This window comes from Petaurus breviceps, unplaced genomic scaffold, assembly GCF_028583685.1.
Source record: "Petaurus breviceps papuanus isolate PSGF00001 unplaced genomic scaffold, PetGlider_PUasm1.0 183, whole genome shotgun sequence".
Lineage (NCBI taxonomy): Eukaryota > Metazoa > Chordata > Mammalia > Diprotodontia > Petauridae > Petaurus > Petaurus breviceps.
The window spans coordinates 12575251-12593225 of NW_027185791.1; the positions used below are offsets into that span (position 1 = coordinate 12575251).

Sequence of the window (17975 nt, forward strand, 5' to 3'; positions counted from 1 at the left end):
ATCATCAATTCACTATCTGCCTGTGAAATCAACACAGACCCACAAACTAGGTCTGAGAACTCAACACAAATTGTCAGTTTAGTCCCAGGACCTCTGAAACCCTCCTCCAGCTCTTCTGTAAACAGACAACAAGAAAATCCTCTTTTAGGGCTTCCAGTAAGGTCCCGGGGCTTCTGTACAAAGCATCACAAACACAATAGAACAGAGTGCCTAGTTTCCACAACCATTCCCCTTCTCAGTTCTGTTCTGTGGCGGTTCTCCTTGCTGTTCATCCCCTTCCTGTTGCATGAGCAAGTTCCTCCCACCTTCAAATCACAAGGGGCTCAAACAAGGTGCTAAATACTTAAGTAGCTGAAACAAGGTGCTAAGTACTTCTTTGCTTGCCATTATACCATCTAGCTGGCATGATAGATAGAGTGCTGGCCCCAGACTTAGAAAGACTTGAGTTCAAATCCAGTCTCAGACACTAAGAAGCTGGGCAAGTTACTTATGATATGTCTGCCTCAGTTTCCTCATCCGCAAAATGGGTATAATAGCACCCACCTCCCAGGGTTGTTGTGAAGATAAAATGAAATAATATTTGTAAAGTGCTTTGTAAACTTTAAAGCAGTATATAAATGTTAGCTATGATGATAATGATGATGGTGTGGCCCCACTGTGAACACATATTTGGTTTACCAGGCTCCAAGCAATTATACTATCTATGTATCAAAATTAAAGGAAGCAATTGTATAGATTTCTTCTGGGAACACTGATCTTCTCCACTTTAGGGAAGAGCTTTGTATTTGACCAAAGCAATTATAAGATTGCAATAATTGAAATTTGTTGACGTAGTAAAGCTGTAGCACTTTGTTGGGTTTTTTTTTTCCCTTACAATGCATTCATAGAGAGAACAATATATTTATAGAGAGATAAGAATTAATTTCCTACATAAAGCATGAAACCCCCTCATTCCTATAAAGCATTAAAAAAAGGAGTCTTTAAAAGTCGAATATTGTATTTCTGAAGACATGTAAGTGGAGAAAAAAATCAGCCCTCGCTTCTCTTTTATTCTTCCCTTAATGTTACAAACCCTCTGAGATAACTTATGCTTCTGCCTAATATTGTAATGTTTCCCTTGAGCCTTCAGTGTATTATTACCTCTCCCTCCTCCTCCTATATGCTTTTCCCTCTCAGACATAATAGCGAGCTAGTTTCTGTTTCATGTTTTACTTACTCTAGCTATTGAATCCTCCCCCTCATTGTAATCCTGACAACAGACATGCAAGATGGCAGCAGCCTCCCAGCTGACCCTGGAGGTGCCATTCTTTGAGCTCAAAGCCTTTATGACATACCAAACCAACCAAGCTTATCTTGTCACTACTTATAACCTACTTCTAGACATAAATAGAGAGGGTATTTATGCCCCCTTAGTAATGGAGTGCTCTTATAGGCAAGTCATGCTTTATAATTGAATTTCAACCCACACTTGAGGGATGTAGATAGGAAACTATTCCCCCCCCCACACATACACACACCCTTTTATTTTCAAGATAAAGTAAATTAATTAATGTGCACTTTCCAATTGGTGTAATGATTAAGACCCAGCTGTGGCTGTGAAATTATATGCTGAAATGCAACAAAGGATTTGTTAATGCTTTGGGGGAAGGGGAAATAGGGAGAAGGGTGAAGAAAAGAGTCATAGGTGTCTAATATTAAATGGTGCTGTGAAAGTACATGTTAGTACGTTGTTTACCAAATCAACTTTCAAAGCCGATCTAGGTTATGAAGTCTGACTTTTCCACACACAAATCTTCAATGATTGATGGGGTACTGTAAAATAGCTGTGTTTAAAAAGCTAATTTTTGGCAGACAACTTCAAAGGGTTAGAACACAGGAAGGATGAAAAGATAGCTTCATTTTTACATTAATTTCCCCCTCTAGATCAACATCTAACTGAAATCTGCCTGGGAATTATGAGCTATTTACTTTATTACATGATGTTTTCTTTCATTGTATCCAGTGGTCCCCACTTGGATCTGTTTATCTTTATGCTTTAGGGGAATTTTCATACATACACACACACACACACACACACACACACACACACACACACACACACATATATATATATATATAGTGATTTTGAGTACATACAGAAGGTAATGTGAATAAAATTAAGGTAGTCCCATTCACTATTGCTTTATTGCAACATGTCATTTAAGACCTGACTTATAAATGAGTAATGGAATGGGGATAGGGAGGTTCAGTAGGTTTTATCAGCTTCCCTGCCTCATCTCTCTGGGTTGTAAATGTGTCATTTTCATTGTTACTGTTGTTTTGTTTTGTTTTTTAATTTAGATACTGTGGTGTAGTTTTATTTGTGCCCACTACCATCATCTAGTTATGTAAACCTGTCAAGAAAAAGAACAAAGTATTTTCCTATGAACTCTAATTGCCAATTTTCTTTAAAAAACCAGAACGCTTTCTACCTAGCAGCCCATAATGTATTAAAAGCTGTTCACTAGGAAGGATCTTGCACTGTACCAGTCATCAGCTTTGAGAAGTTTTTGAAGGGGTTCACATCAATGAGGATACACAGCAGATAGTAAGGAATTCAAACATTTCCCTTTGTTAAACTACACTAATTGCCCAATTTATAATGGAAAGGATAGAAAGCAGAATTTTTTCTCTTAAATTTAGCACAATAAATAGCTTCTTGCTGGACAGAATTGAATAACACTGAATTAAAGGGGAAAAAAGAAAAAAATTCTTTTTCTGGTCTTTGGCAGGGTGAAGTAAAGAAATAAAGTCTCCCCACTGAACTACTATGAGGTCAGAAGCCTTGCTGCTATATCTCACACTGCTACACTTTGCTGGGGCTGGTTTCCCAGAAGATTCTGAGCCAATCAGTATTTCACATGGCAACTGTAAGTATTAACGATCTCACAGATCATCTCAGGTTAGCAGGTTGTCTGCATTGAAATATTCTAAACTGCATCTGCATTCACATGCACCTGCCAGGCCCAGTTAGTTGGGAAATACTTTTATTTGCTCTGTTTTATTTGGATTGTAAGAGTAGATGTAGCTTCAGATGCAACTCAGGGATGGGCTTGGTTTTCTTAGGAGATCCAGCTAAGGCAGAATTCCAATCTGAGCATCTCCTAAATAGTGATTTTGTAAGTGGCAAAACAAGTTAGTACACTAATGATATGAATGAGTCACCCAGCATTTAGGGGTTGAATATGCAAAAGATATCAAACTCCCTTCCCTCAAGGAACTTCTGATCCAATTAGGCAGAAAAGACCAATTAATGCACACAAAACAATTAAAGAATAACAGATAATACACAATTTGGAGTCCATATAGGATTCTCTACATAGAGATAACAGTCTTGTCTTTGTAATCCTCCATACCGTCACACAGAAGAAACCCAGACCTGGAATATTCAAGGTCATTCATTACCTAAATGTGTAACTTTATTGTCACTCAATTCCATAGTGTTAGAAAATCATTATTTTTTTTACATCACTCTCTGTCAAATCTGGGTTAGTAAAGAGAGACATATTGTCTTCTAGTGAGTCCTTTGGATAAAAGGGATAGATGAAATTCCATAGTAAACACTAAAAATAAAAATAAAAATATCTGAAAACCCTATCTTGTTTAGCAAGGCATCACAATGGTGGCTTTAACTCAGGGGATAAATGAAATAAATGAGAAGCCTACTAGTAAAATTTTCTACTGTGGGTATAAGGAAAGTCTAAGATTTTTTAAAAAATGTAATATAAAGATAAATCACGGTTATAAAGTTTGATTTTTGAATAAATATCCTGAATCCTAAGTGATTTTCTGCTTATTATTCCACCAACATCACCCCCCCCCCAATGCTTAGTTTCAGGTTAAAGGCAAAACAACATTTTATCTGGTTTTGGTACAGACCGAACCGTCAGAGCATCTATTGACTTTTTCATAGATCTACATTTGTCCAGTAGCTGAGTCATGACAATAGCATAGGGGTTGTTAAATAAAACAAAACAGTTCAATAGATTAAAAAAAATTCTCCAAAGTCACACTTGTGCTTCTAAAAACTAGCAATGTAAGTTAAATGAGCGAGGACTTGTATTCGCTTTTAGTAAAACTGTAGCTAGCAGGTGCAATGCCTCCTCCTTCCAACTGTGGACTCTGAGAGCCTTTCCCTCTCAGATTCTTAAGGTATTTCTGTTCGAGAGTGCTTTCTGGAGCGGGCTGTATGTTCTACAGGAGAAAAATGTTGGGATTTAGGCAGTGTAGTATTATTAGAAAGTTTATTGGCGTGAGACTCAGAATCCTGTCTCTATTTCTTGTTCCATGTGTGACCCTGGGCAAGCCACAATCTCCCTTGCCACCAGTTTCCTTATAAATTAACAAGGGATTCAAATCAATGAGGTCTAAGTTGCTAGTTCTGAATTCTAGATGTGTTCCACCCCTGGGTTTTAAGATGTTGATAGGAAGCGCATGTCCTCAGCCAATGAGAACTCAAGAGGAAAATATTCTCATCAGGTGCCTGTCAGTGTTAAAATGACACAGAATTAGTTGCCTCCAGAGGTATGCAGGCCCTTGAGAGTTGATGGTTAAAATTTCAGTGTGAGCATTTACACTTTGGAAATTGGCCCTCTACAAATCGGGCTTGATACATTAATGTTTTGCTGATTCCTTCAAAATTGCTATTAGCATGAGGCCTATTTATTAGATATATAGACATCCTCTTAATTTCCTGGCCTTTGTGCTTATGCAAGCCAATTATATCATGTGTCTGAGTAATTATTTAGGGATTTTGATCATTGTATCAACCTATGTGGATAATTCAAACCAAAATATTTTACATCAATAAAGTGTTTATTTCTACTGAAATAAACTGAAAAATTATGTTTATTTTTAAAAGATTTAAGAAAATTATGGAAAAATGTTAATGAGGATTAAACTTTGTGCATCCAGTTTTTTCCCCAGCATGTCCCAATATCCTTAGCAAAAAGTCCCCTTCCTTCTATGGGTTTTCAGTACCAATTTTGATATGATTGTCACCTCTCCCACCCCCACCCCCAAAGAGACTGCTGATCAGTTGAACAACCACAACAATAAACTTCCCACAATTCCTAGAAAACAAAACAATCACCCAGCAGTACCAGATCAATCTAACTGGAAGGCATTGTAGAGTGTGTGTATATATATATCCTGCCTCCCTACCCCCCCCACCCCCCTTTGGGTCTTGAACCTGAGCTTTCACTACTAGACCATATTGACTTTACAGTGATAACTTTGTACCAGGAGAGAATCTTTGGCAGATAGCCCCTAAGGCTTAGCACTCTGAAAAGGATGAAAAGAAAGCTGTATGAAAGACTAGAAGCCCTGTGTGCAATGGGCTTTCTAGACTATTTTAGCTTCAGTGAAGATGGGAGTGGGGGTGGGGAAGAGTATCACAATTTTAAACTGACAAAAACCTAAGTGTGGTTCTTTTAAAGTCTGTAAATAAACTTTGATCAGTTTGTAAATCTTTATCCTTTTACATTTTTACTTGAAGTTGCAGAGTACGCAGGAAAAAAAGGAAAAACGAAAACCAGAGAGTGCGGGAGTGCTAGCAATACTGGGGCTGGCATGTGTGCCTTATTTCTGTGATCTTGTCCTCTCTTTTTTTCCTTTAAAAAATCTCCTTCTCCTGCTTCCCTTGGTTTTCTTTTATGTTCCACCTCCCCACCCACTCTGCTTTTCACAGATACAAAACAGTATCCGGTGTTTGTGGGCCACAAGCCAGGACGGAACGCCACACAAAGGCACAGACTGGACATCCAGATGATTGTGATAATGAATAGGACCCTCTACATTGCTGCCAGGTCAGTGACATTTTTCCTCATTCCTTCCTTGGAAAGCTTTGTGCATCCAGAAATGCCTTGGATTATTCAGTCATGAATTTATTTGTCATTTGATGATAGCTCCTAACCATTTATTTTTAAAATTGTAAAATACATAGTCATTTCTGAGTCTTCATGTAATTGTTATCATTATTTATTTAAAAGGCTCTCCATTCTGGTACTTTAATTCGTGTTTCTGTGAGATTGTATATTTCAGGAATTTAAACCCAAATGATGTACAGTGAAATTGAATACATACGTGTGTGTACATGTGTGTATGTGTGAGTAGCTTTGTTTTTTTTTTAACAGACTTCTGTCTTCATCAGGAATTGCTGGTGAGGAACTTCTACCAATATAAATCATCACAACTCTCCTTAAGAGAGTTGCCTGGACACTGAGATTAAGTGACTTGCCCCAGGTCAAACAGCCAATAGGTGTCAGAAATGGGCCTTGAACCCAGGTCTTTAGAACTCTGAGGCCAACCAGCTCTCTCTGTCTCTTCCTCTGTCTTTCTATCTCTCTCTCTTTGTCTCTCCCTCCCCCACCCCTATATATGGATGTTGTTTGTGTATACACACACACACCCCCTTCATAAATAGGTTATTTAATTGGTGTGGTATTTCTTCTACCAACTCAGATTATAACTGCCCCTGCCCCACCACTATGATAAATACCTACCTAACATTTCTATACTGCCGCTTTCTACAGTTACTGTGTTCCAAAAACTGGTCTAGAATTCAGTGAATTAATTCTTGGGAGCAGCCAAGTCTTGAAGTGATTTGATTAATTGCTGATCCATTCCATTAGTAGCCAGTCTTTGTGTGTTGTTATGGCCAAGAAAAAAATTGCCTAATGATTGCTCCTCAGGTGATTAACCTCCCCCAACTGGTCCTCAAATGACAGGTCATCTACTCAAAGTCTTTTCACCTGGTTAGGATTTGCCAGACCTTCTGCTCCATTGTCATAACGTTTGAAAGCCCCAGTGCCAGGGTTGAAAGGGTGCCCCAAAGCCAAGTAGAACTCTGCTTGGCTCTGCTGTGCTGTTAACATTTTTATCAATTATTGGATCAAGGCATAGATGGTACACTCATAAAATTTGCAGATGACACAAAGCTGGGGAGTATAAATTATACAGTATGATGGAGTCAGGCTCCAAAAGTATCTTGACAGACTAGAGCATTGGGCTGAATCTCATAAGGTAAATTTTAAAGGCTTTACACTGTAGTACTAAAAAATCAGCTTCACAAGTACAAGATCTCAGTGGGGAATGGCTGGTTAGGAGCTGTTCTGAAAACAATCCGGTGATTTTAGCCAACTCTAAGCTCAATGTGAGTCAGCAGTCTGATGTAGCAGCCAAAAGAGTTCATGCAATCTTGGGCTACATTAAGAGAGGCATAGCCTTCAGGCGAAACAGACATGGAAGCTATTTCAGGGAATAATTATTTATTGATAAGCCAAATAATTATATTTATCGGTAAGCTCACTTCTGGACAGGATTGCTCCACTGACAAACTGGGGGGACGGTCTTGTGTGGGCAAAGAGCATGTAGATTTCAGCAAGTCTGATAAGGTTTCTTATAATATCCTTGTGGACTCAATAAAGAAGTACTGGTCACATGATAGGACCTAAAGAATTGGTGCAGTGTGGGATAGTGGACAGATTACTGGATTTAGAAGTCAGAGGACCTCGGTTCCAAACACAGCTCTGTTTGCTCCTTGTGTGATCTTGAACAAGTCTCTCCCTGACTTTGTTTCCTTATTTGTAAAATGAAAGGCTTGAATAATATGATCTCGAAGGACTCCTTCATGCTTTACATCTATGGTCTTATGGATAATGGATCAATGTCAACCTACAAGGAAGTTCAGTTCTCATCTGTTTACTGCTTATCATTGTTGTCAATGGGTGAAGACAAAGATGGCAAATCCATTGATGTCAAGAAACTTGAAGGGTTAGCTAACGTATCAGCTGATGAAATCAGGGTCCTAAAAATTCTTGACAGAGTGGAAGAATGGACTCAATTATAGCAAGATTAAATTTCAAAGGGTAAATGTAAACTCAGCACTAATGTTTGAAAAATTAACAGTACAAGTATAGAATAGAGAAGATGTGACAAGGTAGAACTTTGAAAAAGAACTAAGGTTTTTAGCTGACTATAAGCTCAATATGCATCCACAAGGGAGGAATAAAAACTAATGAAATTTCGAGCTGCATTAATAGAAACATAGTGTTTAAAACAGTCCTGATAGTTTTTTATACTGGTCAAAGCATATCTAGATTAGTGTATGCATTTTGGGACACGACATTTTATGAAGGACCTTTGCAAACCAGAGCACAAATGAGAGAAGAGTGAGGACACACCAAATTCTGTTCATGTACAGTTTAATTGAAGGAACTGAGAAAGTTTAGCCCAAAGAAGAGAAAACTAAGTGTAATATAATCACTGTTTTTAAGAATCTCAAGGGTTGTCATGTGCAAGAAGGATTAAACTGATTCTGTGTAGCTCTGGAGGGCAGATTTAGGACTAATAAGTGAAAATTACATGGCCACAGATTTAAGCTCAATGTAAGAATGAACTTTCTAATAATCAGAGCCTTTCCAAAATGAAATGAGCTGCCTCACGGGGTACTGAATTATTGAATTTGTTCTAACAAGGGCAAAAAACCCCCACTTGTTGGGAATGCTATGGAAGGAATTTCTCTGTGAGCCTGGGAACCAAACTAGATGTCTGGTATATGGTTCTATGTTTTATCTTGAAGGGAATTTTAAAACTTATATGCCAGAAACATAATTCCCAGAAAATGGGGACAATCAGATGTAGATTATATGATTAGAAATGAGTCAGTTAAGTAAGAAACACAAATTGGTATTGGAGGGGAAGAGGTGTTGAGGAGGAGATGAATAATTCCTAGAGGTCCTTGGCCCAGACAGAAGGGTTTCCATCATTGATTTTGATGAGAGCTGGGTTATTTACCACACTTATCTACCATGGCTATTACCTTAGAGAACAGAAATTGAATTCCAACTAATCTTGACAAGTTGTAGAAATACATGCTCCTATTTTTAAGATTGTTTAAATAGGGCATTGAGGAACTACAATTCCTGGGGCTATTAATGTAAAGAGGAAATACAAGCTTCATAAACAGGACATTGGGAAGGACTGGCTGTGTTCAGATGTGGCAAATGAAAAGCACATTAAGTCCTTGAGGATTTCTGAGACCCTCGAGGTAAATATGATTCAACAATGTGGTGCTGAACGAAGTTGTTTTGAAAAGGAGAATGTGATGCTGGGGCATAAACTTGGGAGGGAATCTCCCAGAGACCTGACTGAAGCCAAATTGAATCACAACAGTCATTCAGAATCACTTCTGAAATATTTACTATCTGCAACCCACTATTAGTAGGTGCTAGATGAGACACAGAAGTCAGTAAGACTTCGGATGTGTTCTCAGGGAGCTTACAATCTAATTGGGGGGTGGGTCAGAGACAAGACATACATGGAAATACACAAATTAGAATGAGGCAAGTATGTAAAAGAAATAGAGCTAAGGAAGAACTCAGTATCAGTTAGGGAGAGGGAGAGAGATCAGGGGAAAGGATCCATAGTAGGGTAGGAAGGGGGCTGATTTTAAAGTCGGAGGATCTGAGTTTGAATTCTGGTTCTCTCTTACTACCTAGGGGACATAAGTAAGTTGATCCTCTCTGGCCTTCAGTTGCCTCTTTTAAAATGATGAGGTTAGCAGAGATGACCTCTAACATCCTTTCTAGTTCTAAATTTAACAACTTGTCAAGCAATACTGCGTGAGGTTTGTGCAATACAACCTAAGAGATCTGTGCAGAACTTGCAGGAGAGACAGGACAGTAACAATAATGAAAATTAACCTGAGGAAAAATATATAGAATTTACAGTGAAGACCTAGGGGAACAGATGAATGAATTTATGAGAGAAAAATACTTTCTTCAGTTCTATGTGCCAGGCACCATGCTAAATTCTGGGGCTACAAATATAAAAGAAAGATGGTTTCTGCTTCCCACGAGTACGTTCTATTAGAGGAAGATAACACATATGGTGATTTGGAAAGGGTGCTTGGGTTAGGGAAGTCATGAGAATGGCAATTGGCTCCATAGGACAATTGCCATACATTCTCCAAAAGTAATGGTAGCACTGATTAGCCAAATGTAGCTAAAGCAAAAGGTAAAAAAAGTGAAGGTGAGTAGGGAGTTATTACAGTGGCATGGCCTGTTAGAGATGGGGAATTCTTTGTAAGACGAGATTTAGGGAATCCTAAAGTTTCAGGCAGGACTTGGTGAAGAAGAGGAAACATTCACCTTCAGCCTCCCTGTGGCTCCCTCCAACATCAGAACTGAGCAGATGGCAGAGAAGAATAGACAAGAAAGGAAGACTAGAAAGACAAATGGGAACAAGGGGAGAAAGTCTAGAGAGAAGGTGGAGAGAGGAGAGCAGGGAAGGAAAGGATTTGGAACAGGATGTATTTTCTGAGAAGTACATGGAGGGAGAGGGGTAAATGAGATCAGATGGGCGTGCCCTTCAGCACTTCTTCTAGTACATAAAAGGGTATAGTATGGGTAACTGAATAGATATTCTTCATTGATGAGAATGACCAGATGAAAGGGTAGGCCTAAATTGTGAGAAGAAATGATTGAGGTAAGGAATGCCTCTCTTGGAGAGCTGTGGAACATCATGGCATGGGATTTGGGAAAATCAGGACTGGAATTTTCAAAGAAAAGGTAGTCAGGATTATGGGTAAGATAAACCGATTTAGTTCCTGCTACATAGAACCTGTCATTTTATGGCCAGGAAAGAACATGGCAGTTCTCAGTGTCAGAGTATGGAATTCATTTTAATTAAATGAGCAGGCACACTTTACTACATGGATTAAACTAATGAGATGGGGTAAAAATGCAAAAACATCCCCCATTTTGACCCAGATGCCCAGCTTTTTACTCTTTCTGTTGCCACGTGAAGCTTTTAAGGAGCTATAATGTGGTCACTTTTAGGAACACAGCTACCATAGACACTTATCAGAGAGCATCTCAGCAGAATTAATTGAAAAATGTCTTCAGCAACCATCCCTTAGGCGTAATATCAGCTTTTCTTGAATGCCATTAAACAATTTTTTTTTCTAAATGTTGCAGTGCTAAAGGTTACATTTGTACTCAATTATCTGAAACCTGGTCAAAACGAAAGATTAAACAGCCTATCTGTGAGACTTCAAAATCCTCTGTGAATTGTTCATTTGCTGTTGCTTCTCTGGAAGGGAAAAAAAGAACAGTAAATACAGACGAGAGAGCTGGAGTGATGTGTAATCGCAAACGCTCTTGCTGGATGTGCCTCAGGAGAACTGGGTCCTAATCCCGGCTCTGCCTCCACCTATGGGGCTTGGGGCAGGTGTCTGAGGCTGTCTGGGCCTCAGTTCTTCTTTTGTAACTCAGGGGAGCTAGAGAACAGGAACTGAATTGAAAACAATCTTGAAAGATTAATGAAGTGCATGCACTCCCCCAGCCCTTTCTTTAAAAAGATGGGCATTCAGGGATCCCTAAAGTGCTTCCTAGTTTTAAAAGCCTGTGATCTTAGACATAGAGGTTGTTTAAAGCTCAACTTTGCTACCTCTTTAGGTGCTTGTATTTCATGAGGTAGAAAACCTTTGCTATAATTATGCAGACCACTTACAGGTTTTATAAATTAAGGTGAGCCATCCAAGCTAATATACCCTGAAAATACCTGATATGTCTACTTTAAATCTAACAAGCAGCCTCATTCTCCCAAAGGTGGCCTGCCACCTTACTCAAAATGTGCAGTTTGCCTGGGATCCCAGTTTTGCCGGTTTCTGGCCCCTCCTGCAATAACTTCCCCAATGTAAAGAGAATTAGCAGAGGTGTTCAAAGGGGCCACTTTGAGAGCCCCTCCTCCTGGGTGGCCAGGAACCTGCCAATTGCATTGTTGAAATTTCCGTCCTCCCCGTGGCTCCTGCCTTTGCCACAAAATTCAGTCTTGCTGACTGGAAGTGGGAAATCGGAAATGCCAGGATTAAGCCAGTTTGTGTTAGAATAGCTTAATTAACAAACAGCTGTAGGCTCTGGAATGCTATAGGTGGTAGTGGGGAGCGGAGAACAAAAGCACCTCTTCACCTTTATGGCCTGTCGCTACAGACTTGCAGTTTTCACACTGGAGAGCCCCTTTAAAGACTTTTGGAGATTTTGCACCTGGAAAGTGCCTGTCTTTATGCAAGAAAGCTGGTTGCTTCATTCATGCTTTTGCCTGCCCCCCCTCCCACTCACCTTTCTTCAGTCCCAGGATTACTTTGCTTGAGAAAGCTACTTTCAGAATTTAGGGATCGGGAGACGGTGGCCTCTTTTGAATCACTATTTTTATCTGTTAGGTTTTGGTTTTTTTAAAAGAAAAATCTCAACTACGAATTAACATAAACAGGCCCAGCCAGGGGGGGACAATCTGAGAAGTTTCTGAGGTGTTGCCAATGCATAATAATTAGCTCTTAATTTACAATTCAGATGCATGACTCTCACTTTTGTCCAGGGGGGACCGGGAAAGGGGAGTGTAGGAGAAAAAGAAAGAACTGAAGTCATCCATAAAACTGATAACAAAGTAATAGGTAATTTTATGCCAGTAATGACCTGGACCCAGGCGCCACCAGTAAAGTCAAGCAAATAATGAAGGAAGGTTTGAAAGTAAACCACAGTTCTGCACTCCTACTGACGCCTGAAGAAACTTCCCAATTCAGCAATTTTCTAAGCAGACTAGCCGGTCTTCCACCCCCAAGGACTCAGCGTTCAGGGCCAGGCGGGGGATTTTTTTTCTTCTTTTAAGCCTGTTCCCATTAACAGCCCTGTCTTTCCTCCCCCAGCCCCTTCACGTGAGAGGAGTTTTACTAGTTACACTTCTGTGTGGCTGTAAAGGTCTTTGTGTGCCCTGCCTGGTAGAAGCATACCCTGTTTTTGCCAGAACTGATAAAAATGAAGAGAATCCTGGCTGTAGAGACTTTAAAGGGAGGTGGGGGACGTGAGAAAGGGGCGCCTGCTGGGAGGCAGAAAATCTCTCAGCCTAAAGGACCTAGTAGTTTAAAGTTTGGGTGATTTTCCAGCCCCGGGACTTCCTGCATTTTAGAAAAATTTAATGTTATTTCAAGGGAAAATGAGATGTTTTGCTTTCATTCGCTAAACCCCCTCCTCATTCCCCCAGTTTGGTGGAGTTCTTTCCTTTTCTTCTGACTTTCAGACAAAAATGTCCTTGTACTCAGCTCACACAGAACAGAATATTTAAATATAATCCCAACACCTGAGCTGCTCATTGTTTCCCACTTCCAAGAGGCGATTGGCAGTTCAGTGCAAAGAAAAGCAATTTCTCAGTAAAACAGGAAGGTGAACAGAAGAAAGAAATGTAAACTTTTGCAGGAAGGTGGCTTATACACCAAATTGACTGTAATAGTGTGAGAGAAAAAAAAAGCAACTTCTAGACACATTTTTGTCACTGACATCTTCTCCTTTTCTGACTTGTCTGTCAAATCATCAAGGCTGAAAGCTATATAGTGAGATGTTTAAAAGAGAGGTAGAAAAAGCATTAACTTCTTGTTATCTTTCTGGTTGAATAAATGTGGCATATTGAATACCAGGATTTTTTTTAAATGGCATCTTAGTCATTTTTAGAATAGGTAAACATGTCTATGAACCAAGCAAACAAATAGAATTCTCTTTCCTGAACCACTTATGTGCATATTTTGTAATTTTATCAGAAAGGTTTTTTATTTCTTCCTTTGGAGTAAGGTATAAGTTTATATTCAGTTGTGCTTTATCAGCAGAAGCAGACTTATCAGAATTCTGTTGTGTAGTCTTTGCCCTTTCTATTCTGCTTTGTGTGTTCATAGGTGTGTGTGTGTGTATGTATGTGTATGTGTGTGTAGATACTGTATATACAAATGCCCACAAATGACTGATTCAATCGAAAATGAACTGTCTTGACTACTGCATTGCCTTTATATTAATTTTCCTTTGTTTACAGGGACCATATTTATTCTGTTGACATAGACACATCAAATGCAGAAGAAATTTATTGTAGCAAAGTAAGTAGTTTCTAAACCAGGGTTCTGGAATCAAGAAATCTTGATTCCAAGAGGAGGAAGTTGTGATCTCATTTTCAACTAGTGTTTATATTTGAAAATACATGAATTAAGATATGTACCTAACATCCTTTAGAGGATTCTGATCACAAATATTTTGTGTATTTTTAATGAAAGGATTTGTTCTGTGTATAAGGTTTTGTGTTCTGGAGCTGAATGAGTCTGGTGTGGTAAAAAGAGAATTGGACTCGGGGTGGAGGGAGGTGGGGAAGTGGAGAGACCTGGGTAATGGTATTCATTTCAATTAGCTTTGTGACCCAGAATGTGTGATTTCATATCTCCTCTCATCTTCGTTTTTCTATTCTTTAAATTCGAGAAAGTTGGACTAGATGACATAGGAGGTTCTTCCAGCTAAAAATTTTGACGATTCTACTTTATGAATTAGTTATCCATCACATGCCTGTTTGCAACGTGGAGATCTATACAATTTATATTCTCCCATAATATTTTTAATTGTTATACTCGTATTGGAAAATCTTTTCTTGAATCATTTCGTGTGCATAGGCACATCCCACAGCATAGATTTAATCACTCAGGTGTAATGCTCCCATTTCTTGGCATTTGAAGTTCGTCCTGACCTTTTACATTTGTATTACAGTGAAAAGAGCACTGGATTTGAAGGGAAAAGGACTTGGCTTTAAATCCTGTTCAGCTAATTACTACCTGAGTGACCTTGAACAAGTCACTTAATGACCCTGAGCCTCATTTGTTAAGTGAGGGGTTCAGACTAGGTGATCTCTAAAAGTCTCTTCCTACTCTAAATCAAGGATGGCTCTCCATGATGTAACCATCCCTCATTTCAGATAGACATAACAATCTCTCCTGAGATTCTTAAAACAACACAAGGGAAAGGTTTAGTTTTATAAAAATCTCTTAAATTTAGTAAGATCAGAAGATCCCTTTGGCCGATTTACAAATTGGATTCTTTCGCCTACCTAAAATAAACCTAAGTGTAATTATAGGGGAAAAAAACCTTCATATGTTAAAAAATGAAGGCATCTTTGTTAAAAGGAAAGCAAATGAAAGGAGAGGGCGAGAGCAGAAGTTTAGAAAAGTACACGTTTAAAAGTTAGTTTGGCTACTTTTTGGTTAAGCCCACTTAGTAATCTTTTTTAGGAGCATCAAATAACAGAAGATCATTTTGTAGTTTAATGAATAGAGAGCAGCTCGAAATGAAATGAACATTTTGCATCACTGATCTTTTGTTGTTATGGTGAATTAATCATGGGGAATGGGTGCTGAAAGCTTTCAATAAATATATGTTCAGCTTCTCGTTTCCCCAAGGGAACTCTTACTTCTGAAATCAAATGCAACAACCTCTGAGCTCTAATTGATTTCTTTCTTGATCCCTGCAGAAACTGACATGGAAATCTAGACAGGCTGATGTAGACACATGCAGAATGAAGGGAAAACATAAGGTAGGCAATTTTCTTTCCTCCTGAAGCTGCCACTTTGGTTTAGGTTTTTTGACTGTTAAATCAAGTCGTTGTCTGTGATGTGGAATAGATACTGCCATTCACTTCTTTCCTAGTAATGGCTTTTTCCATCAACTTATTGAAGGCTCTAATTTGCAAAAATAGTTTGCTTTTAATGTGATGAAACATTACGACAGCCGCAGCCGGAGTGGCATTGTGAAATGCTCCCGTTGCACTAAGGATTGTGGACACCATGTTCACTATACGGACACTGTTTAGTGCTCTCTATGAGAGCTAAACATTGCTGCCCTTTGCCCATTGGGAGTTTCCTTTAAGGACTCATAAAAAACTACAAGCAGACTTACAGGGTTTTATGCCTTCGGTAATGTAGCAACATAAAAAAGACCCTTGAGCTGTGAGTCTTAGCTACATCAAGATACCACAAGATCACCTGGCATTAAAATTAATACTGTGAAATTTCACTTCTTCTATTGTCTTTGCAGCATAAACTTTAACCCTTCTCTTTTGGGCTAATAAAACCCAATAATGTCTTTTTTATATAGCATGACTGTTAAGCTATAGCATTGTCTATTGATTATATTAACTACAATAGAATATATTACAATATACAATATGATATATACAATAGAATATAGAATAGAATGTTTATGTAGTAATACAATAATAAAATGTGATATTCATATGGCAATATTATGATAAATTGTAATACTGAAGTTCTTTTATGCCTAATAGTATATATCATATACTATATATATTATATGCCCAATATTATATATTATAATGAACATTGTTATGAATATATAAAGCTATACTTGCATAGCTGTACTCTCTGATAATACATAATACCAGCAACTGAAAGCTTACTAGCATGACACAATAGAGACCTGACCTCAAAACCAGGAATTCAAGTTCTGCCTACACAGAAGAAATTTATTGTAGCAAAGTAAGCACATTCAAGCAACGTAACTTTTTACTAGTCACTTAATTTCACAGTGTTCCAGACCAGAGGTATCAAACACGCGGTTTCTAAATAGCCCAGATTAAAATGTTATTGGAAATATGTAACAAGTTAAATAAAAATGAAATAAAATATAGATAAAATTGGAATTTTCTCTTTAATTTAATATTTATTTGTAACTTAAAAAAAATTTTGAGTTCCAAATTCTCAGCTCCCCCTCAATTCCTTCCCCCTACCCACTGAGAAAGCAAAATAATACTACATTTTGAAACTAAGTCAATATGTAGCCTGCACAGGTCCTTATATATGACTCAGTGGCTTCTATTTGAGTTACTGCTCTAGACAAATCATAAAGACTGTATGTCCCAGAGAAGGTGCCAGCCTACACTGGTTGAGGGATTTTTCCCTACCTGGGAGTTTCATATACCAAGGAAATCACAGGTATAATCTCTCTCTCTATTTATCGTTCCCAGTAACACTCATCATTTCCTCACACACAAACACAAACTCTTCTGAACTTTCCTGTTTGTATCAGGGCCACCCCCATCCTTCCAGTAGCGTCAGAGTCAGCTCCACACTTTGCTCTCCTTCACCTCACAGAGCCGATCATTTGCCAAGTCTTGTTGTTTCCATAGCAACTCTCACATCTGCTCCCTCAGATGGCCACTACCCGAGCTCAGGCCCTCATCATTTTTTTTCCTTCTACACTATTGTAGTAGTTTCCCAGTTGGCCTCCCTGTCTCTTCCCCTTCCACCTTGTTAGCAAAGTGATTTTCAGAAAATACAGTTCTGACCACGTCATCACACTGTTCTAATGGCTCCTCTTACCTCTGGGCAGGGGCATGCTGGCAAATATTTTAGCAACCAGCTCTATGAGGGGAAGGTGAGGGTATAAATAGCACACTTTGATCTGCATTATTAACATTCTGTCCATCGCTCTCTTTAAGTCTAGAAAATCTAAACAGTAAAGGGCAGCTAGGTGGCACAGTGAATAGAGTACTGGCCCTGGAGTCAGGAGGACCTGAGTTCAAATTTTGCCTTAGACACTTGACATACTTACTAGCCGTGTGACCTTGGGCAAGTCACTTAACCCCAATTGCCTTGCCTTCCCCCTGCAAAAAAAAAGAAAGAAAATCCAAACAATAAAGCAAGCCCTAATTTGTAGCATTTGCTAATTTCTTAGGTGCTTACACCCCCCAAAATTTAATAGTCACCTCTTAACAGGTTAAAGCTGGCTTCAGCATACTCCTAGCTCTAGGTGTCAAATACAGACTCCTAGGTCTGACATTTAAAGTCATTCACCTCCTGGCACCAACCTACTTTTCAAAGAAGGACAGAAGGAAGGCAGGAAGTTAGGAAGGCAGGCAGGCAGAGAGGAAGGAAGGAAGGAAAGAAGGAAGGAAGGAAGGAAGGAAGGAAGGAAGGAAGGAAGGAAGGAAGGAAGGAAGGAAGGAAGGAAGGGAGGAAAGAAGGGAGGGAGGAAGGAAGGAAGGAAGGAAGGAAGGAAGGAAGGAAGGAAGGAAGGAAGGAAGGAAGGAAGGAAGGGAGGGAGGAAAGAAGGGAGGGA

General features: G+C 39.0%; 1 protein-coding gene across 2 annotated transcripts in view; it reads left to right on the forward strand.

Annotated features, from left to right (window-relative positions):
* Positions 1–17975, forward strand: part of SEMA6A (semaphorin 6A) — a 181452-nt gene that overhangs the window by 87549 nt on the left and 75928 nt on the right. For both annotated transcript variants that reach the window (XM_069087846.1, XM_069087847.1), the window contains exons 2-5: positions 2772–2909; positions 5729–5846; positions 13897–13957; positions 15370–15432. In XM_069087846.1, the coding sequence (XP_068943947.1) occupies positions 2810–2909; positions 5729–5846; positions 13897–13957; positions 15370–15432 (342 nt within the window). In that variant the 5' untranslated portion in view covers positions 2772–2809. The remainder of the gene's footprint in view (positions 1–2771; positions 2910–5728; positions 5847–13896; positions 13958–15369; positions 15433–17975) is intronic.